The sequence below is a fragment of the Notolepis coatsorum genome, assembly GCF_963971535.1.
Source record: "Notolepis coatsorum genome assembly, chromosome: 2".
Classification (NCBI taxonomy): Eukaryota; Metazoa; Chordata; class Actinopteri; order Aulopiformes; family Paralepididae; genus Notolepis; species Notolepis coatsorum.
In genome coordinates, this window is record NC_140166.1 from 10,817,039 (window position 1) to 10,839,846 (window position 22,808).

A 22,808-nucleotide genomic window follows, 5' to 3' on the forward strand; every position below is an offset into this window, starting at 1 on the left:
CTCCACAAGGGGAGGAAACACACTCGACCACTGTTACACCCCGTTCAGAGCCGGCTACAAGGCTGTAGCGGCTCCACCATTGACGGGGGCTACAAGCTCATCCGACCATGAATCCATCTTGTTATTCCCCGCTTACAAACAAAGATCACGTGACGCCGTCGTGTCACATGAGACAAAAAAATTTACCGACCAATCAGAGGCCACGCTTCAGGACGCGCTCGAGAACACGGACTAGAATATGTTTCAAGGAAGCGCCAGTGACGTCAGCGAGTTCGCGGACAGCGTTGTATGCTTCATAACAACACTCGCTGACAGTATTGTCCCCACAAAGAAGGTGCGGGTGTTCCCAAACCAGAAACCGTGGGTGGACAGTACTATCAGAGCAGCTCTGAACTCTCGCACCACTGCTTACAACCTGGGCAGAGAGTCAGGAAACATGGAGGAGTACAAGGCTACAGTCTATACTCTGCGCAAGGCTGTAAAACTTGCAAAACGGACATATGCTGATAAACTGGAGACACAAATGGCACAAAACGACACAAGAGGCTTATGGCGGGGACTGAGGACAATAACTGACTACAAAGTCAGCGCCCCCTCAATGGGGAGCGACGACGCCTCTCTCGCGGACAAACTCAACTCTTTCTACGCTCGGTTTGGTGTAGACAGTGGCGCCGCTAGCTCAACGGCGGGGACGCTCTCTCGTTGTCGGAACACAGTGTGAGAAGAGCATTTATGCAGGTGAACACCAGGAAAGCGGCTGGCCCAGATGGTATAACAGGACGCATACTTAAGTCCTGTGCCAACCAGCTAGCCCCTGTGTTCACCGCCATATTTAATCAATCCCTGGTGGAGTCAGTGGTCCTTGCCTGCTTCAAGATGTCTACCATCATCCCGGTACCGAAGAAACCCTCCCCAACATGTCTCAATGACTACAGACCGGTGGCACTCACCTCTGTGGCCATGAAATGTTTCGAGAGGCTGGTCAAGGATCACATTTGTGCCTCCCTCTCCAGTGATATGGACCCTATGCAATTTGCATACAGGACAAACAGGTCCACTGACGACGCGGTCTCCCAAGTACTGCACAGCACCCTCTCTCACCTTGACCGCCAGAAGGGGGGCTATGTGAGACTGTTGTTTATTGACTACAGCTCAGCGTTCAACACCATAGTCCCCACCAGACTGGTGGACAAGCTGATCGAGCTGGGTCTGAGCTCCGCTCTGAGCGCCTGGGTACTGGACTTTCTGAGTGAAAGACCCCAGGCGGTCAGGGTGGGGGGTCAGACCTCCAACACCATCACCCTGAGCATCGGGTCCCCCCAGGGCTGTGTTCTGAGCCCTCTGCTGTACTCACTCTACACACGATTGTGTGGCCAAGTTCAGCTCCAACTCCATAGTGAAGTTTGCAGACGACACGGTGGTGGTGGGGCTGATCTCGGACAACGACGAAAAGGCCTACCGGGAGGAGGTTGAGGTACTGGAACGCTGGTGCCAGGACAACAGCCTGCTCCTGAACATTGGTAAAACCAAGGAGCTGATCGTGGATTATAGGAGAGGACAGCAGGAGACACACACACAACTGAGGATAAACGGGGCTACCGTGGACAGGGTGAGCAGCTTTAAGTACCTGGGGGTCCACATCTCAGAGGATCTGACATGGTCAACACACATAGACTCAGTCGTAAAAAAGGCGAAGCAGCGCCTCTACCACCTGAGACAGTTAAGGAAGTTCAGAGTATCTGGGAAGATACTCCAGTCCTTCTACTCCGGAGCTGTAGAGAGCATATTGACTGGAAACATCACTGCCTGGTATGGAAACAGCACAGCACAGGACAAGAAGGCCCTACAGAGAGTGGTGCGCTCAGCCGAGCGTACCACGGGTATTGCACTACCTCCCCTGCAGGTTCTATACAACAAGAGGTGCAAATCCAGAGCCTGCAGAATAATGAAAGACCCTCACCACCCCAACAACAGCCTGTTCCAGCTGCTGAGGTCAGGCAGACGCCTGCGAACCCCAGCTACTAGGACAGAGAGGCTTCGGCTCAGCTTCTTCCCCCAGGCCATCAGAGCCTTGAACACTGAGTGCCACAGAACACTGAACTCTCCACACACAAGCACACATGAGCACACACACGCACACGCTCGCACACTAGCAGCCACTCTAACATGAGCAAGCACACACTCATGCTGCACACGCCCACACTTATGGCCACAAAGGAAAGGTCACTTTAAAAATAGTATAGCAACAGTAACAGTGTATTGCACTACCAAAGGACCTAGCATGTCCTCCATGCTCTGTAAATAACTATGTACAAATACCGATATGCCCTACTATGTTACCTGTTTATTGCACAATGTTGTTTTATTGGATTCTATTATATGTTGTACTACTGTATTGCACATCGTTGCGGGCAAGACCACCCGCATTTCATTGTATGCCGTGACAAATAAAACTCTTGACTTGACTTGACTAGTGCGGACCTGCTTGAGGTGCCTACAATGAAATATAAAAAATACGGCGAAGCAGCTTTTTGTTTCTATGGGCTTGGAATAATCTCCCACTACATCTAAAACAGGCAGCCTCTAGGGCGGCTGGGTGGCGCAGCGGACATTGAGCTTGTCACCAACGCAAGAGACACCAGGTTCAAATCCGGCTGTCGGCGTTGCCTCCGGCTTGGGCCGGCCGTCATACTGGCTCAATTGGCAGAGTCAGCGGGTGGAAGTCGATGGGTGGTAATCTGGACCTTGTGGACAGCGACTCCTACAGGTCGGTTGGGGGACGCCTGCACAGCAGAGACAGGAAATAGCGGGGGTAGTGTGAGCCTCCCACACGTTAGACCTCGCCGATGAGAGTCCGTGCTGGCAGGTGAAAAGATGTGACAGGCTGCCTCCTCGTGTACCGGAGGGGACACGTGATGCAAGGCTTCTATCCTTGGGGGACATATGCGAGCAACGTTCAAAACAGGGGAGGGGAGAATTGGAAACAGCGAAATTGGGATGGGAGAAAAATAGAAAATAAGGAGAAAAAAGTGGATACAAAAAATAATAAAACAGGCAGCCTCTGTGGATAGCTTTAAAGCACAGCTCAAGACCTATTTTTATACTCTTGCTTTTAGCTGATTTAAAAATCCTTTGTCATTTATGCTTTTTATGCTATTTTCTTAATCATGTTTTGCTATATTTTCTTATGGTTTTAAACTCCTGCTTTTCTTTTCTTAACTTTTCTTTTGCTGTATTGTAAAAAAAAATATTTTAAATTTGTTTGCTCTGTTAACTCTTTGCCCGCCAAACCAGAGAAAAGTCGGGTTTCGTCGCCAACTGTTGAGTGCCAAACCCGACTTTTCTCTGGTTTTGATCCTTTGATCTTTTTCCTTTGTTCCCCGTTCTAAACACTCGCTCAGAGCTGTCTGGGTCTCCCTGGCACAGCTACCTACCTTGGAATTGCAATGACGACCAAATACCGCCAGGTGGCAGTATCACCTACCTTTTGAACTGGGATAGTTTAGTGTGGGGCCACTTTAGTGTGGGGAGTGTCTGCAAGAACTCCTCCCCCTCAGAGGGAATCAGCACAGAGCAATCGCACTGAGATTTTATCGCCTCAAACCTATTGTTTCCCGTATACACGAGTATACACATATACACAAGTAATTGCGATCGCGATGGGATCACCGGGATTATTCTTTTTGGAGTACCTTCTGGCTAAGGTAAGGTCTATTCTATGTCTATTTTACCAAACCTAAAACATGTTTTTGTACCGATCACAGTGTCGTATTTTACCGGACCTAAAACATGCTTTTGGTAACGATCGCAGTTTCGGGGTAAGACAACCCCCCCCCCCCTTGATGATTTTGTGAAGACACATATGTATATGGTATATACCTTTGATTTGGAAGTATTTGGGGTTTCAGGCGAGCAATCCGAACAATTTGGGCATAATGCATATAACGCGCCATATCTCGCGATCTATGAAAAAAGACTGGATTATTTTGCAAAGGGGCGATGTTTAGCATGTAATAGCGCACAAACTAAAGTATGTCGAAATGAACTGGTTTGTCAATGTTGGACTATAAACAATGCCTGTCAAATGAGCCATACTATTGTCTCCATAGCTATAATACAGAACACATGATGGGTCCGCAAACATTGCGAAAATGGTCAATAATGCTGGCGCCATTGAGTAAAGATGGGAAAACATCGTAGCAGTCAGCTGCATTCTATGTATGAAAGGTGTTATGGTTTGTAACCGACCCCAATCGCACAACACAAGACAGGTATGAGAGTAAGCCAAGAACTGGGCATTTATTGAAACAACAGAAAAGCGGCACTGTCCCTTTAAGGGAGAACACAAAATACTGGAAAAACAAGAACTAGGGAAAAAGGGCAATGTGCCTTTAAGAGGCGAGCTGGCTAAGGGGAAGGCTAAGGGAAGGCTAACGGACAGGGCCAGGGCAAGGGAACAGGGCAGGAACAGGGAGGACTAGGAGGACTGGACAGGGATGACTAGGAGGACTAGGAGGACTGGACAGGGAGGACTAGGAGGACTGGACAGGGAGGACTAGGATGACTAGGAGGACTGGACAGGGAGGACTAGGAGGACTAGGAGGACTGGACATGGAGGACTAGGAGGACTAGAAGGACTGGACCGGGAGGACTAGGAGGACTAGAATGACTGGACAGGGAGGACTAGGAGGACTAGAAGGACTGGACAGGGAGGACTAGGAGGACTAGAAGGACTGGACCGGGAGGACTAGGAGGACTAGAAGGACTGGACAGGGAGGACTAGGAGGACTAGAAGGACTGGACAGGGAGGACTAGGAGGACTAGAAGGACTGGACCGGGAGGACTAGGAGGACTAGAAGGACTGGACAGGGAGGACTAGGAGGACTAGGGAGGGGAAACAGGGACAGAGGCCCGCGGAGGCGGGCTGGGGACAGGGACAGAGAAAACAGGGTTCGGGCCTTGGAACAGGGCGAGGGTCAGAGCTGCTTACAGGGATGGAGTAGGAGCGCGCAGGCTAGACGTCTGGAGGAGAGCGCGCCGGCTCGGAGAGCGCATCTGGCGCGGGGTCTGGAGAGGTGTGCGTCTGCTTGGAGAACGCGCTGGTTCGGAGAGCGCATCTGGCGCGGGGTCTGAGTGGTGCGCGTCTGCTTGGAGAACGCGCCGGTTCGGAGAGCGCATCTGGCGCGGAGGTCTGAGTGGTGCGCGTCTGCTTGGAGAACGCGCCGGTTCGGAGAGCGCATCTGGCGCGGAGGTCTGAGTGGTGCGCGTCTGCTTGGAGAACGCGCCGGTTCGGAGAGCGCATCTGGCGCGGAGGTCTGAGTGGTGCGCGTCTGCTTGGAGAACGCGCCGGTTCGGAGAGCGCATCTGGCGCGGAGGTCTGAGTGGTGCGCGTCTGCTTGGAGAACGCGCCGGTTCGGAGAGCGCATCTGGCGCGGGGTCTGAGTGGTGCGCGTCTGCTTGGAGAACGCGCCGGTTCGGAGAGCGCATCTGGCGCGGAGGTCTGAGTGGTGCGCGTCTGCTTGGAGAACGCGCCGGTTCGGAGAGCGCATCTGGCGCGGAGGTCTGAGTGGTGCGCGTCTGCTTGGAGAACGCGCCGGTTCGGAGAGCGCATCTGGCGCGGAGGTCTGAGTGGTGCGCGTCTGCTTGGAGAACGCGCCGGTTCGGAGAGCGCATCTGGCGCGGAGGTCTGGAGTGGAACACTGGAATACCTCCCGTAGAGGATTAGAGAGCGCAGTACTGTGTCCCACTCCAGGCAAACGGCGACAGGTGGCGAAGGCTTGCACCTCGTCTCACGCCGGAGATGAAACAGCATACAGACAGAAACAGAAACTCCCGTAGGAGCCTACAGATAGAGAACCTCCCGTAGGAGTTTGCTGATAGAGATATGATACGGAACGACCCGACGAGGACTGGGGGGAAGAGCGAGGTATTTAAAACCCACTGGGGCGCTAATTAGAACACACAACAGGTGTGTGATTAGGGCTGGGCGATATGACGATATTATATAAATATCGGGTACAGTTCATTAACGATACACTTTTTTAACGTATCGTGGATATCGTCATGTTTTGCCCAAGAGGATTGTGTCGCGTCAATCTGGTCCACCCCGTTCAAACTTTTGAACAACGCCGCTCCCACACACACACTACTGCATCAAAGTTAGTACGTATGATTAACAAAGGCATTCGTTTTGTGGCATCAACATTATATAGTTACACGTTATATAGTTACACATCAGCGTATTTACCCAAACATAGCAACGTCCAATGACGACATAGATAGCAAGCGTTACTGTTCATATCTCAGTCCGTGCCGAGTTGTGCGTGCCCATTCTGCGGTCTGTTAATAAAGTTTTCAATCAGACAGATGTATGGAAAGGCTTTTATTATAACATTTGTTGCAGTAAAATCATTATGCCTCGTTGTCATGCTGCGGTGCGCTAGTAATCACTCGTCGGCTGCGGTGAGCTGTTGTTGTTGTCGTTGAGCTGAGCTCTCGTTAAAATCAAGGAGGGCATTCAGGAAGTAAAAAAAGAATAGCGCTGCTTGCCGATTGGTGCTAAGAACAGCAGGGCGGGTACAAGCGGTGTGACGTAATTGGCAGACTCGACTGTCAATCAAAATTATTATGTTGCCGGCTGAATGATTGAACGAATGAACGTTATTAACGATTGCAGAATGGGTACAATACAGTACAGCTCAATACAACAACAGTGGACTGACTGGAGGATGAAGACCAGAAAAAGACTTTCGGCTTTTTTACATAAGGGTCCTCCATTTTCAATTCATCAAAACATTTAGAGACATACAAATATACAGTAGTTTCATAAAAATGCTAAAATCCTATTGATTGATTGATTGATTGATTGATTGATTGATTGATTGATTGATTTAAAACTTTATTAACATATTGCAGAATGGGTACAGTACAGCTCAATACATACAATTGTTAAGGGGATGCAGACCAGCGAAAGACTTTCGTCTTGTTTACATCAGGGTCCCCCATTTTAGATTCATCATATTTCATATCTAAATTATATAATATCTCATTGCTAAATATATGCAATATATAATCTAATAATCCAATAATCTAAATCTAATATATAATATAAAAATGCTAAATGCATGGGTATTTTATTTTGTCTTTAATGTTAGCTTGCAAACTCAAATACTGTCTTGGTAAGCCTCATAATGAATTGTTTGGGGAAAAAAAGAAAAACATCGTGATGCGTATCGTGTATCGCCGAAAGGTCAGAAAATATCGTGATATCATATTTAGGCCATATCGCCCAGCCCTATGTGTGATGGTAATTGATACTTGAACTAGAAGTGTGTGTTCGGCACGGACCAATCAAACAGATAATGAAAGATAGTCCAAGGGTGTGGGCTGCTGAAGAGCAGACGAGACTAAACGAACGCGAGGGTGGGGGCTGGAGAGGTGAGGAGACAGGGAATTAAAGGTCCAGGGAAAAGGCGAACCTCACAAAAGGGCTATATCTATATTCTATATAATAGCTATGGATAGAATACTATGGCCCATTTGACATCAACTATCTATCGTTCAATATGTGTTAAAGAAATATTTCTTTCCTCCATACGTGTTATACCGTGGTGAATATAAGTATAGTTTTAGAGTGATCCTATCTAATCCCAGAAAACTATGATATGCAGCAATACGTGAATTTCACTAAAAGCGTTGGCGTTTCTCGCCTGGACACGCTACTATTTCGAAATCACATCTATATTATCGGTATTATGTTTCATCATGAATGCATGAAAGGGTGGGGGGTGGGGAGGTCGTTTTTTGATGCTTTTATCGTCACCAACGGCATATGCTGTGAAGTAACGTTACAGACACATGTTGTGATCGAGGTGAAGTCATGATTGGATCACAGCAGGATTGATATCATATAGCCATTACCTTCACTAGGATGTACCCCAAAAAGAATATTCCAATTATCTGATCGCGAGCCCCAGTATTGGTGTCGATCGTGTCGCCAACATAATCCGCCACACATCATGCACCGGGAGCAATTCACGCTTCTCAATCCGACCATTATAACTGCCCCCCCTTGCCCGACCAATAGAAATCTGACTTTTGATCAACGGACAGGCCAAGATATAATATTTCAAAGGGTGCTCGATACTGCCACCTGGGTGGATGCGGCCGGTATTGCACTTTGGCATTCTCAGGATGATTCCCCATGTTAACCCAGATGTCCGTGTGCCTGTAATGAATGGAAATATCGAATGAAAGAAATAACGATGAAAACCCGACTATACTTGGGTCTGGCGCTGAGACCTTGTATTGTATTCTTTTCCTATTTTTGTCGCCTCCACTACAGCACTTCCTGTTGTCTCCAGACCCGTTTTTGGTCCCCGACTGCCCCCGCCCTCTCCCCCCTCCCGACCTGCTGCCCAGGAGGCTGACCGAGGCTCAGCTGAAGGACAAGTTCCCCCGGCAGCTGGAGATGAAGGGCTTCTGTCCCGTCTCCTTCCTGGACGGAAAGCAGAGGTACACTGTCCTGGAAACACACAACACCGACCACAGCAGGATTTCCAAAACACTCCACTTCTGATGCCAAAGTGGTCACTTGTTGCGTTTAGATTTCGGTCAAATTGAAATGTGAGAAGTGGCGATGTCCCACTTGAATTTTCCCAATGGTCATTTGGTACCTTTCCAAAAGCACACACACAAGTTCGGCCAAACAACATTCTATCATGCGCTCTGAAGCAGTGTTGTAGTCGAGTCACTAAATCTCGAGTCCGAGTCGAGTCCCCAGTGTTCGAGTCCGAGTCCAAGTCATCAAGGTTGAGTCCACTCTACTCTGGCAGTCAAAGAGCTGACATACAAATAAAACAAGGTCTACATTAAATATAAATGACACAGCGGTCACCATTTCAAAGGGAGTTTATTTACTTTGTGACACAATAGCCAAACAAATGCACTAGACTTCAATATCTTATGCCAAATGATTAGGGCCTATTACAAAATAATAATAAAAAAAAAAAAAAAAAATTTATCAATTAACAAGTCTGAGTCCTCATAATGCAGTCAATGCTCAAGTCCAAGTCCGAGTCATCAGTGCTCAAGTCCAAGTCGAGTCACGAGTCCTGAAAATCAGTCCTGGACTCGAGTACTACAACACTGCTCTGAAGAGCATCGCTAGGTGACGGTGCTGAAATGCTGGTAGCTAGGTGACTGAGGGAGTGGTCTACGGCTGAACCTGCTCCTCATCTTAGCTAGCTCCTCATAGAGGGGATGTGAAATAGAATGAGTTGCCTCTCATGGATACTAGAGAGCTAATATTTTGTAATCAAACAGTATATATGTATCTAGTGATTTGGGCTCTATTCTATTCTTGATCTCTGAAAATGTTCTTAAATCAAATATATGTGTATGGCCCGACAACACACGTTAATGTCCCCATGGGCCGGACACATCTTCTTTAAACAAGTCAAGAAGAAACATCACAATAAATCAAGAACAAAACATAAAACACCATGAAATCCAAAATTAAATATAAAATAAATAAATGCAACACTCCCAGACATACCCCATGTGAAGGTAAGGAAAAACGAACTAAAAACCTAGCAATAGGAAAAAAAAGCACCACAGGCAATGTGGAGGGGAGAAACCTTAGAAGGGCCGTTCAAGGAGGGATCTCCCTTCTTAGATGCTGTGATAGTAGTGTTGCTATGGATGATCAATGGGTGGAGAATAAAACAGGCGAAACAGTTGGCATGTATGTACATATACGTGTAATAAAACCAGTGTTGGGACTAACACGTTACAAAGTAACGCATTACAGTAACGCAATTACTTTTGGCAGTAACTAGTACGCTAACGCATTACTTTTTAAATTCAGTAACTCAATTACCGTTACTAAATGGGTCGTTACTGCATTGTATTGTTAAAATGTTACCTTTTCCTGTATTAATCTGAACCGTAGTAGAGTACAGGGGAGCATTCTCCTAACCCTCCAGGGCCGAAGTGCCGGTTATGTAACGTGCTTGGTACAGCTAGCCGGACATCGGGGTAATTCCCTCTGCAAGGTGGTGACAGTAAACCAGGACACTGTTCTCTCAAGGACTGGGCATTTATTCCCATTTGCAGGGTTGACACCAGCTCTCTATTCTTAATGTTATTGACTAACGTTACTCACAAATTAAATGCTACCTTTCTCTACCGTTCCCGCATACACTGACTATGACTATTCGCTGCTTGCGTAGACCACCTATATTAGGGTGACCATATTTTGATTTCCAAAAAAGAGGACATGCTGGCCCCAGCCTCGAGATACTTAATGATACTCAGTTTACTCAAAGATGCCTTATTGTTTTAACCTCTTAACATGCACCCAGAAAAGCGACCTTTTTGTTTTTTACTTGAACTTGAGGACTGCATACTTTATTTGCAAAGCTTATCTTTATACTTTATGCTTATAGTACATGCATACGCCTGGTCTCTTTTGAAAGATAACATTCTGAAGTTACTAATGCAAAAAAGGAAAATCACTTTTAGTGCTAATGAAATGGAGTATCATAGGTCTGAACTTGAGTTGAACTTGAACTTGTGTACTCACATTTTTTTGTAGTGGTTGCAATATCCCAAATGTAACCTCTTAACACTTTGAGTGCCAGCCACGAGAAATCTGGTTAGTTCATGCCATGCATTGAGTGCCAAGGATGAGAAATCTCGTTATTTAATCGTTATTTCTTTTATTAGCGATTTCCATTCATTTTTCATCAATCTAGCCTCACGTTACCACTGGGACTCTCTCTGAGCTCGAACAGGGAAAATACCGCCCCCTATCGTCTCCCGGATGGTAATGCACCCTTTGGATTGGACTGAATGAAAACGCATGGGGAAAAGAAAATCCGGAATCCACATTTTACTTTTCAGGCATGTAATCTGAGCCGATTGCAGTCTTTGTGGTCCCTCAGAACAGCGTGGAATATGTGTTTCAGGCACCCAGCGTTGGATCAATAAACGCAATCGATATTTGGAATGGTGATCAGGAATTGGAATAATCTTCTTGGAGAACATCTGATCTGAGGTAAGGAATCTATTTTACCAGTCTTGGGATAATCAGAGCTTTTTTCACAGATATATCAACGTGTCCCATATGTGTGTATGTGTGTGTGTGCTGATCAGGAAATAAGATAATCGATTTTTCAGCCCGCTTCTCTAGCGTGCATAAGTACACATATACTATCGATAATCTAGCGTTTATTTGAAAACTATTCATAAATAGGCCGAAAAATTACAACATTTCTTGTGTATTCCAGTAAATGGCGATTCCTGCAGAATCACCTTTTTTTCTGGGAATTTCCAAAAACGATCGTTTTTCAAAATGGTATAAAACGGAAATGTACCGATTAAAAAAACAATCTGTTTCGACAATGTTGACTGCAAGCAAGTCATTGATAAGCGACGGGCGTATTAGACACATAGCCATAATTTAAGATATAGTTTATGCGTTCGCAAATGTGCTCGCCCTCTCATTGAATAGAGCGTTGGCACTCAAGCGCTAAATCGTGCGCCCCTGCTGGCACTCAAAGTGTTAACATGCACCCAGAAAAGCAGCAATTTATTTTACTTGAACTTGAGGACTGCATACTTTCTTTGCAAAGCTTATCTTTATACTTTATGCTTATAGCACATGCATAAGCCTGGTCTCTTTTGAAAGATAACATTCTGAGGTTTCTTAGACAATAAAGAAAAATCACTTTTAGTGCAAATGTAATAGAGTAACATTGAGTTGAACTTGAGTTGAACTTGAACTTGTGTACTCATGTTTGTCTGTAGTAGTTGCAATATTCCAAAATAATATATATTTTTTGTAAAAGCCGGAAAAGACCACAAATCCATAGCCTTATGTCTTATCTAGTACAGGTCCAAATTCTATACAAATCCGTTCAGAAATGAGTCTTCTAGAGACATCCGGGTAAACCGTGTGCCAAGAAAAAAGATCTCCATTTCCTCATCCAAGTAAATTCATTCTGAATTTTTATCACTTCCTGTCTTCGCTTGTCAATTTTCACCTAGATCCCTGATTCACACACCCCCACATGGGATATCACTGGAAAGCTACACTCATTGTTGGCTACAAGTTACAACATTGACCAATCATTTTCGCAATCGGCGGATGATTGACAGTTCTGGAGCCTCGGGAGTCCGGGGTGATAATCTGACGCGCACGCATAAAAAGTTGCACGCCTGACATATCGGCATGTAACTCGAGAACCGAGGCACGGATCTTGTGTGGAGTGTGGGGGCATTCGAACGGCAACAAATAGAGCTTTAATCCGGTCATTTATATGTTCTGTGAAAAATGCAGCCCGAGCCTTCAGATGCTCGCAAAGTGCCGTGAAAAACAATGAAACGCGGACATTTTCATGAATTTATAACCCCCCCCCCCCCCGGACAGGGCGTGAAAAGAGGACATGTCCGGGCAAAAGAGGACATTTGGTCACCCTACTATATATCCCACAACGCATCACTCTTAAAGGAGCAGGCAACACCCTAATCCTACAACACTACCCCCACTCTATTCTACACTTGCACAACATGAAGTAGGCATTTCCGGTAGGACTTCCGGGTTTGATTTTATTTGATTTTATTAGGGATCCCCATTAGCTGGTGCGATAGCAACCAGCTAGTCTTCCTGGGGTCCACACACACAAAAACATACAAAAACAATCACTATTGCAAGAACAAAATTATTAAAAGTCAGTACACACAATGCATAATGAAACTACTGTAACAATTAAGATAGCTAAAATTACATTAGTGGAAAATGGTTCTTCCGGTCCCATCCAGATACATTGTTTTTAGCAACTTTTCTCCTGTTATTTAAACAACTTTGTCGTCACAGAGAGGTAATGAAACGTTTGTATTATTATATTATAGAATGTATTTAATAAGCAAATGTTTTTCAGCAGGGTTTTTGGGCTGTATTTCATGTAAAAACGTTTACTTGCTCACGCTAATTAAGGCTAATGCTGGCTAACAAAAGTTAGCGCAAGAAACGACGCCGCAAAGTAGTGTTTATAGTGCATTTCTTGCCACCTTATAGCATTTGTACATTTGTATGACAGTCTATAATGCTCCTGTGAGGTTTTTCTGGACGTTTTGGTAATGATTTTCACTATCTTTAGACACATGTCGACTACAGAATGCCTGGGGTGTCGTTGCGCCAGGCGGGAGGGAGGGAGGAAAGATTGTCCAGCAACGGGAGGGGCAGGGACAGGGGGATAGGACTTTGGTGATGAGACAGTCTTAGGCTCCCCCCTCCAGCACGCGTACTAGTCGGCTACTGCCGTCATAGGGAGGGGGGATTGGGATTGGGGGTGGGGGGCACTTGCCACTCTTATCTTCCAGAGGGCCTTTGACTCCAGTAGCTCCCTGGTTCGACCTTGGTCCAGGAATTTGTTTTGGCTGAACTGACTGGCAACAATTTCTCCCAGCCACGTCACTTTAAATTTGATTTGAGTAGAGTGAGTTTTAACAACTCCGTTCAAATGACTGAATGCATTAGTCCAAGTGTCCAAGTGTCTTAATCAGTTCATTTTGGTAGGTCCTGTGCGCGGTAAACAGATCCAAAATCTTCTTATTGCAGTCCAAAAGCTTTGATAATCCAAAAATGACCACTTCTTCAAGTTGATTATGATGTCCCAAGAGGCAGAGAGGGTTAGCCTTATTCTGCTTCTTGACGAAAGTATGCAATCCACTGATTAGATCCATTTCGAGTTGATTTGAGTATAGTCCGGCAACCGGCACGAAACACAGAGCATAGCTTCATGGAGCAGTAGAGGCGGCGGTAGGAACGGCCTTGAGGAGCCTGGGGAGAAGAGAGAAATGCGACTGTCTCTGGGAAGGGCTGGGAAGGGTGTCTACGTACACCAGCAGGTACATTTGATGTTTAGACCATTTTATAAATGTAGCCTGTCTATGTACATCAGCAGGTACATTTGATGTTTAGACCATTCTATAAATGTAGCCTGTCTATGTGCACCAGCAGGTACATTTGATGTTTAGACCGTTCTATAAATGTAGCCTGTCAACATGCACCAGCAGGTACATTTGATGTTTAGACCATTCTATAAATGTAGCCTGTCAACATGCACCAGCAGGTACATTTGATGTTTAGACCATTCTATAAATGTAGCCTGTCAACGTGCACCAGCAGGTACATTTGATGTTGAGACCATTCTATAAATGAAGCCCCTGACCTAGGACAGGTCTGGGTCTGGTCTTCAATGGAAGGTTTTCTGTGTCCCCCCAGGTATGAGGCCCTGGTCCGTGGGAACACAAGGTTTGTGGTGGAGTACAGAGAGAAGATCTACATCTTCCACACAGAGGAGAAACAGAACACATTTCTGAGGTATGGAACAGAACAGTCAATTTACAGGATGAATTTGAGATTTGAATTTGCAGTCTATGGGAGTTATACAAAGTTAGCGGGCTCCAACTACTGTATGAAAGCTGTTAAAAATGTTACACGGTCAGCTGTCAAAGCACGTGTTAAGGATAGTTCAGATGTTTTTACATAATGTGGTATGAAATACTTGCGTTGTAATCGATGCATAGCAACTAGCAGGCTCCCTGTGGTCGACGTGGCCTGCGAGGCGAGAGCGATTGCCGGTTAATCAGAAGGTTCCTGGTTCGATTCCGGCTCAGCAGCGTGACAAAGTGTCCTTGAGCAAGACACTTCACCTCCTAACTTTACATGCTGCAGGCATGTATCCCCTCCCTACTTCTCATTGGATAAACCTGGTTTGATAAATGACATGCTGGTGCTCTAGTGCAGGGGTGGCCAACCAGTCAGAGACTAAGAGCCACAAAAATTACTGTGGTACCACAAAGACCACACCATATATACTAGCATTTCTCAACCTTTTTTTCAGTCACGGCACCCTTCATGTATTTATAGGTCCCACCCTCTGAAGTTGCTAACGTCTTTTTTATGTGGGCCTCACAGGGTTAACCTCTTAAGCCCGAGCGGTCCGGTACTGGACTGCAAATGACATCACGCCATAAATCCATCTCTACAGAATGTATGAATTAATGTTGCGTTTTCTTTTCAAATATAGCCAAGAGTCAGCGCTCCACATTGCTTTCAGTTTAGCTGGTCGTCCGCACTAATACACATTGGCAGTATTAGGGGGAGGGAAAACTGATGGGTGGGGATCGGGCGTTGTGGACAGCGACTCCTACAGGTCGGTTGGTGCGCCTGCGCAGTAGAGTCAGGAAGCGACGGGGGCGGGGCCCCTCCAAAGCCCAGACCCCCGACGCTGAAAGATCGAGCCGCGTAGGTGGAAAGATACGACTGCTGTTACCTCGAGTATCGGAGGGGACTCGTGCTATGTATGACTTAGTCCACATTGCAGCCGGCTTGTGGGAGGCATGAAACAGCGTTCAAAGACAGGGGAGGGTTGAATTGGACGATATGAAAATTGGGATGGGAGAAAAATAGAAAATGGGAGAAAAAGTGGATCAAAAAAAATATAGCCAAGAGTAAAGACCCTAACCCTGTCAAAAGAGCAGTCAAAGTGTATATTTTCAGCATTACGTTTGTTTACCAATGATTTTAACTGTTATTAGTGAAATATAAGATTATAGAAATCACAGGGCATTGAGTCAGAAACCGGTGCATATTGACGGGAGGAAGTGGCGCAGCCAAAAGTGAGTGTAGTCTATTGAAGGAAGAGACCCAGGGCTTTCGATGGGCTTTCGAATTTCGAAAAACTACACTATCCAGCTCACGCCAGCCCCTGTCAATCATCTGACTTCTGGATTAACTTTTTTATTTTTCGAGATTATCTCCCACAAACCTGAACATTATTGCCATAAAACAGAATGCAGTTAGTTTCCCTACCTTTCTGTGAACGTCTAGCAAAACGGCGTTGCAATCTGATGAAAATGGTGGAGAAATTTACATTATAAAAAAGTGTACTTACAGTAGATTTAATATACGGTTTGTGAATCATGCCTGGTGATACTAAATCCAGATTGAACTCTGCCATTGGAAAGGGGAGATTTGGCCCGATCCATAGATGTGCGACTTGGCCATAATAAGGTAATTTATAGGCCTGATATTCTATATTCTATAATCATATTTCAAATTGCATGTGTCCGGATGGCAGAATTCAGTACTGTATCTACAAATCCTTCTGTTTAATCATCTTCCCTTTATTCATTTGTTTAGATTTTTCAGGTCTGGTCAATTTTAGCATGGTGTTATTCACAGTCAAAGATAATTTTTTTTATAGAATTGATATATTACAATTTACTCAAGCCTAGTAACAGCCACAATATTTCTGACACTGGGAATACATTCCCTGAGATCCATAGATGTCCCTAGAATCAGATACCAAGAACATGCAAATGGACAATTAAAAAAAATAAAAGTCTGTAAATGTTTATTCTAATCTACGTTCTTATGGAATGAATGAGATAAAAAAAATATATATATATATTTTTATTATTATTTTTATTTATTTATTATTATCCAATGGACCTGCCCATTGACGGGCAAAGAGCCGCATGCAGCTCGCGAGCCGCGGGTTGGCCACCCCTGCTCTAGTGCAACATCTAGTGGCTGAATGTTATCTATAGCACCTTTAAGGTAGTATTCCTGCTTTATTTAAAAAAAATTTTAGCCTTACATGGCTGGGTAAACCGCATTATGCTACCTTTCTGCTGAAAATGTGCAGGCATGCCAATAGTTATCATCATTATAGGGGGGGGGGGGTATTCTGCACCATTCTAAAAGCTCTGTGGATGTATTATTATTATTATTATTATTATTATTATTATTATTATTATTATTATTATTATTATTATTATTATTATTATTATTATTATTATTATTATTATTAATTTTTTATGATTGCTCTACATAAATATTGTATCTATAGCACCTTTAATAACATGTAAGAGGGTCTATGTTCTACCAAAGTGAAATATGGTATTAAGTGTGACCAGAATCCTTTCATGACCTGTAACCCTGAAGGCTGCCTGAGACCTACTGGGACCTGAAGCTGCCTAATAAGCTGCCTCCCATCAGTGAGCCTGTCCTGCTGACCTCTCTCCCCATGCTAGGCTACCTGGAGCAGGTCAGACAAACCAGAGAGAAGCATCATTATTTTATTTCTAGAAAAAATATTTTACAAATCATTCTCTTCTTAGAAATTATTATATATTGGTGCGGCCGGGTAGCGCAGTGGACTAAGCAGCTGCCTACCACCGCAGAGGCACTGGTATCGAATCCAGCTGTCAGCGGTACCTCCGGCTTGGTCGGTCGTCCATACTGAAACAATTGGCAGTGTCGGCGGGGTGTATCCTGGTCGTTGTAAACAGCGACTCCTACAGGTCGGTCAGGGCGCCTGCACAGCGAGGGAGGGGGAGGTAGTGTGATCCTCCCATGCGTTACACTTCCCCAGTGAGAGTCCTCGCTGTCAGGTGAAAAGAAGCGGCTGGCTGACTCTGCATGTATCGGAGGAAGCATGTGATAGTCTTCAACCCTCCCTAGACCGGCAAGTGGGGGGCAAATGCGTGCAACTACCAGGAAGGGGAGGGGGGAGTTGGCATAACGACTAAATTGGGATGGGAGAAAAATACAAAAAAGGGAGGAGAAAAAGTAGATCAAAAAAAGAAATTATTATATATTTTTTTAGATGCGAAGCACCTCATGAACTATTGGCTGCGTTCACACTGCAAATGGGCAAGGATTCCCACCAGCGCAGAATTGTGATGAATGTCACTCTAGACTAGAGTGATGTAAAGGTTGCATGAATTTTAATAGGACTGTTCAAACTGTGGTTGCATTGCAAAAAATCTGATCACCTATATCTGATTTAGGACCACATTATGAAAGTAGACCTAATCAGAATTGAAAAGATCAGATTCCATGTGATTTGTGCTGTTCACACTGTCGTGAAAAAACATATCTGAGTCACATAATGGGAAAAGCAATCAGATTCTGACCACTTTTGTCTGCAGTCTGAACGTAGCCAATGTCATTACGTTCTCACTCACTGTAAGCTACTCTGCCACTAGTGGCGACTCATACATGGCACTTTTTGTAAGACGAACGATGAATGCTTCACATCTACAACACTTTGTGTCCTTGCTAATCTAATTGTAGCAAAGTAATAGTAAGACTCTCTACTGTCTTTTTACCTCATGTCCAAAACATGTGTAAAATAGAGGACCGTGCAGGTCTAATTTGAACGTATCGCCATTATTGAAGATTTTCCTCCGTCTTCAAATCCGCACATAAATCGGTAAAAGTTTGATGTGCAGGATTGAACGGCTCAAAGTGGAAAATACGGTAACGCTAGCGAAAATAAATGACATTGTGGTTTTCAAAAGGGTGAATTACTTACTCCTCGTGACTTTCAAACAACTTTGGAGTATTTTTCACCCCTTTTCGACATCAACAACAAGTGTGAATGGTGTTTAGTAAGGTAGGCTGAGATATGGTAAAACACACCATATGAACACAACACAAGTTAAACATGGGGACAATCACAATAATGACGAAAAGTCCAAATTAGACTGGTATGCTGCTGTACGTCTCTGAGACGTTGTGACTTCAACCCGCTCTCTCTCCGCCAGGGCGCCGCACAAGCAATAATCAAGGCCATGACAGCTGTTGGGTGTCTCAGACCAAAGTTCCCCTTCCTCAGCATGAAGAGGTCAGCCCTCCTCTACATGGCCTATTATATGAAAGGTAAACAAGCCATCAGACAAACTACTGATATTCACCACAGTGGGATTATGAGGTAAACATTGTTTTCATTCACTGAGGTGTGCAGCATATGGTGTTAAAACGGGTATAAGCCCCCCCCCCCCCCCCCCTCTGGTTCCCTTCTCAAATATTCAAGTACAATTGAACATACTGTAAATGTATATAGAGTAGGACAATATATCCATTACTATAGATACTGTAAATGTATATAGAGTAGGACAATATATCCATTACTATAAGTGAACACAACACTTACCATCTTTAGATAATAAAGTACTCAACCTCTACTGTCTTTAACTATGAATTAACACAATGCTCTAACTTACCACCATTGGATAATAAAGTACTCAACCCCTACTCTACATCCCATTCCACTGACACATGCCTTCTCTATTTGAACGACCACATCAAACACGAGGTGGACGCGGGCAAATACTGCGGCATGGTCATGCTGGACCTCCAAAAGGCTTTCAACACTGTCAATCACTCCATTCTGATTGATAAGCTAAAAGCAATTGGTTTTGATAGTTCATCAGTGAGCTGGATGCAATCATACCTGAAGGGGAGATAACAGATGGTGGAGGTGAACGGTACACTGTACCCCCCCTCCCAGTGAGCTGCGGTGTTCCACAAGGAAGCATACTAGGACCGTTACTGTTCCTAATTTATGCAAATTACATGTCATCAGCTTGTGACTGCAACTTGTTCCTGTTCGCGGACGACTCAGCCCTGCTGGTCTCTGACAGGGACATGTTGCAGGTTGAAAAAGCCCTCAGCTCTGAACTCGGCAGAATCTGCACCTGGCTTGTTGATAACAAACTATCATTACACCTGGGTAAAACAGAATCCATTCTCTTTGGATCAAATAAACTCAGCAAGGCCAACGGCTTCTCTGTTACAGTGGGTGACAATATTGTCACAAGGAAAGATGAAATTACATACCTGGGTTCCATCCTAGAGGGAAATCTTTCCTGTGACAAAATGGCATCCAATGTAATAAAAAAAAGTCAACCAACGAACAAGATTCTTGTACCGGATCTCCTCTCTGGTAAACAAGAATACCCTGAAGACTCTTAACAGGAGCACTCATTCAAGGGTACTACGACTATGCTTGCACCTCATGGTACCAAAGCACCTCAATGGCACTAAAAACAAGATTACAAACATCACAAAACAAACTGGTCAGACTACTGCTTGACCTTACTCCTAAAACCCACCTCACCCCTGCCCATTTTGACAACCTAGGAAGGCTTAGAGTAGACAACAGAGTACAGCAACTTGCAATGGGCCTTGTCTACAAGATACACTACACCACTAAGGTTCCTATGTACATGTCGAAATACTTCCCAAAGGTCAGTGAATACCACAACCACAACACCAGACGGAGTTCCACAAATCATGTTCAACCCAGATTCGGCTCAAACAAGGGACTAAACACGTTTCGCAATTATGCCACAACAATGTGGAATTCCCTACCCACAGCCGTAAAATAATGTGAATCCCTACCCACCTTCAAAACCGCTCTCAAAGAGTACCTACGGGAGGCTGCAATTCGAAACTGGCCCCGGGAAATGTCCACCCCCCCCCCCAATGTACAGTTTATTCCCCCTAAAATGTATATATTCTTCTCTTAAAGAAACAGTACTGTATATCTGTATGTCGTGTATGTCATAAATGTTATGATTAATTGAAAATGGGGGACCCTGATGTAAACAAGATGAAAGTATTTCTCTGGTCTGCATCCCCTTAACAATTGTGTGTATTGAGCCGTACTGTATTGCAGGGGTTCCCAAACTTTTCAGGCCAAGGCCCAGAAAATAAGGCATCAGAGAGCCGCGGCCCAATGCACATCGTCGGGCTTTTTTTTTTTTTTTTTTTGCCATGCGACCGATTTTTTAAGCCAAATATCACTTCAATCCTATTAAGTTAGTTCAAGTTAGTTATTCATTTATATGTGCTATTTATGAGAGGGCTAACTTGTTGCAAAATAATAATGATAATAATAATAGCCTCATTAAAATACTATTGTTGCTTCGGTTGTTTTCAGCGTTTTATGTGCATAATCTGTTATTTAGTTTGAAATGTTCGTTGAAATAAGTAGATTTTTCGTTTTTATTTATTTATTAAGTTAATATAAAACCATATAGTCACATTTTAGAATACAATAGAATAGAATTTTAGAATACAACTAGAAACACTGTCCTGGTCTGCTTCTAAGTTCAGTGGCATGACAAAAAAATAATAATAAAAAAATAATTTTTTTTTTTTTTTTTTTTAAATCATCTCGCGGCCCACCCGTGGCTACTCGCGGCCCACCTTTGGGAACCACTGCTGTATTGTACCCATTCTGCAATCTGTTAATACAAATTTCAATCAATCAATCAATCAAACACTTTTCCTGTTTCTGAAGTGGGATTTTGATTGTGCTTCACTGCATGTAGGCTCCTTTCTGGTTCCAGTCAAGTTGTTGTCCTCATATTAAAACAATGATAATACATTAAATAAACGGAACGCCCCCTGGGGGGTTCTACTGCCCCTGGTAAGAAACCATATTCTAGAGTCTGAGAGCCCTCTCTTTCTTTCTCTCTGTTCCTCACTGCCACTTAGCTTTCAACCCCAGCAGCTCAGAGTATGTTCGCCAGAAGTACAAGAGGAAGCTGGCCTGCTTTGAGGAGGACTGTGAGCTCATTCCCTACCTGGGTGCCAATATTACCAGGAGATATAGGCCTCCCAGCGAGAGGCCCCTCGACTTCGAGTTCAAACTCTGCAGGTTCCAGTTCTTGGGAGAGCACCCTGATGTGCTGCTGCTGTAGCATGTTAAACCTGTGTTCTATTTTATTGATCGGTTGTATTTTACAATATGTTATATCCTATATGTTGAAAAGATTATATTAAATATGACTGTGTATTTCAAACAAATGTGGTGTTTCAATGCGTTGGTCCTTTGTTTAGTTTATTTGTTCCCTTTGCATCTGCTAGCGAAATGGCATGTCCTGTTCAAGGAAACTATAAAAGAAGGAAGGGTCACCGTGAACGCACATTGGTGCCAAGTGTGGACATTTTCAGTTCAACAGACATTGAATTGAATGGGGTCAGCCAGGGGTGCAGTGCTCATGCCACGCGGTACCACGCCGTTCCACCACCTTTCTGAGCAGAAGCACGCGCACACACATGAATTAATGAATGAATGAATGAAAACTTTATTTAACAGATTGCAGAATGGGTACAATACAGTACGGCTCAATACATACAATTGTTAAGGGGATGCAGACCTGAGAAAGACGTTTGTCTTGTTTCCATCAGGGTCCCCCATTTTCAATTCATATAGACATTTATGACATACACAACATACATGACATTTATGGCATAGGGACATATAGGTATTTGGTACTGATACATTTGTGACATAAGCGGTATTCAAATATACAGTACTGTTACCCCTAGATCCTGACAGAGTATATACATATGATGGGGAGGGGACTGTACATTAGGAGGGGGTGGGTGGGTGGGAGGGAAATATACATGCGGTGGGGAGGAGACTGTCTATTAGGAGGTGGTGGGGGTTTTGGGCATTTACGGTGGCCAGTTTCGAATTGCAGCCTCCCGTAGGTGCTCTTTAAGAGCGGTTTTGAATGTGGGCAGGGATTCACATTCCTTTACAGCTTTGGGTAAGGCGTTCCACATTGTTGTGGCATAATTGCGAAACGTGTTTAGTCCCTTGTTTGAGCCGAATCTGGGTTTAACATGATTTGTTGAGCTTCCTCTGGTGTAGTGGTTGTGGTATTCACTGACCTTTGGGAAGTATTTTGACATGTACATGGGCACCCCGGTCGTATAGTGTATCTTGTAGACCAGGCCCATTGCAAGTTGCTGTACTCTGTCGTCTACTCTAAGCCATCCTAGGTTGTCAAAGTGGGCAGGGGTGAGGTGGGTTCTGGGGTTCAGGTCAAGTAGTAGTCTGACCAGTTTGTTTTGTGATGTTTGTAATTTTGTTTTAAGCGCCTTTGAGGTGCTTTGGTACCATGAGGTGCACGCATAGTCATAGTAC

At 44.5% G+C, this 22,808-nt stretch overlaps 1 protein-coding gene across 1 annotated transcript in view; it reads left to right on the forward strand.

Moving 5' to 3' along the window:
• The window catches only part of ak9 (adenylate kinase 9), a gene marked incomplete at both ends in the record, with an annotated part of 130,420 nt that extends 108,847 nt beyond the window's left edge, over positions 1-21,573 (forward strand). The window contains 5 exons of the mRNA XM_084338143.1: positions 8,345-8,514; positions 14,291-14,389; positions 17,021-17,123; positions 18,628-18,742; positions 21,368-21,573. Of these exons, the coding sequence (XP_084194269.1) occupies positions 8,345-8,514; positions 14,291-14,389; positions 17,021-17,123; positions 18,628-18,742; positions 21,368-21,573 (693 nt within the window). The remainder of the gene's footprint in view (positions 1-8,344; positions 8,515-14,290; positions 14,390-17,020; positions 17,124-18,627; positions 18,743-21,367) is intronic.
• Between the last annotated feature and the right edge of the window lie 1,235 nt (positions 21,574-22,808).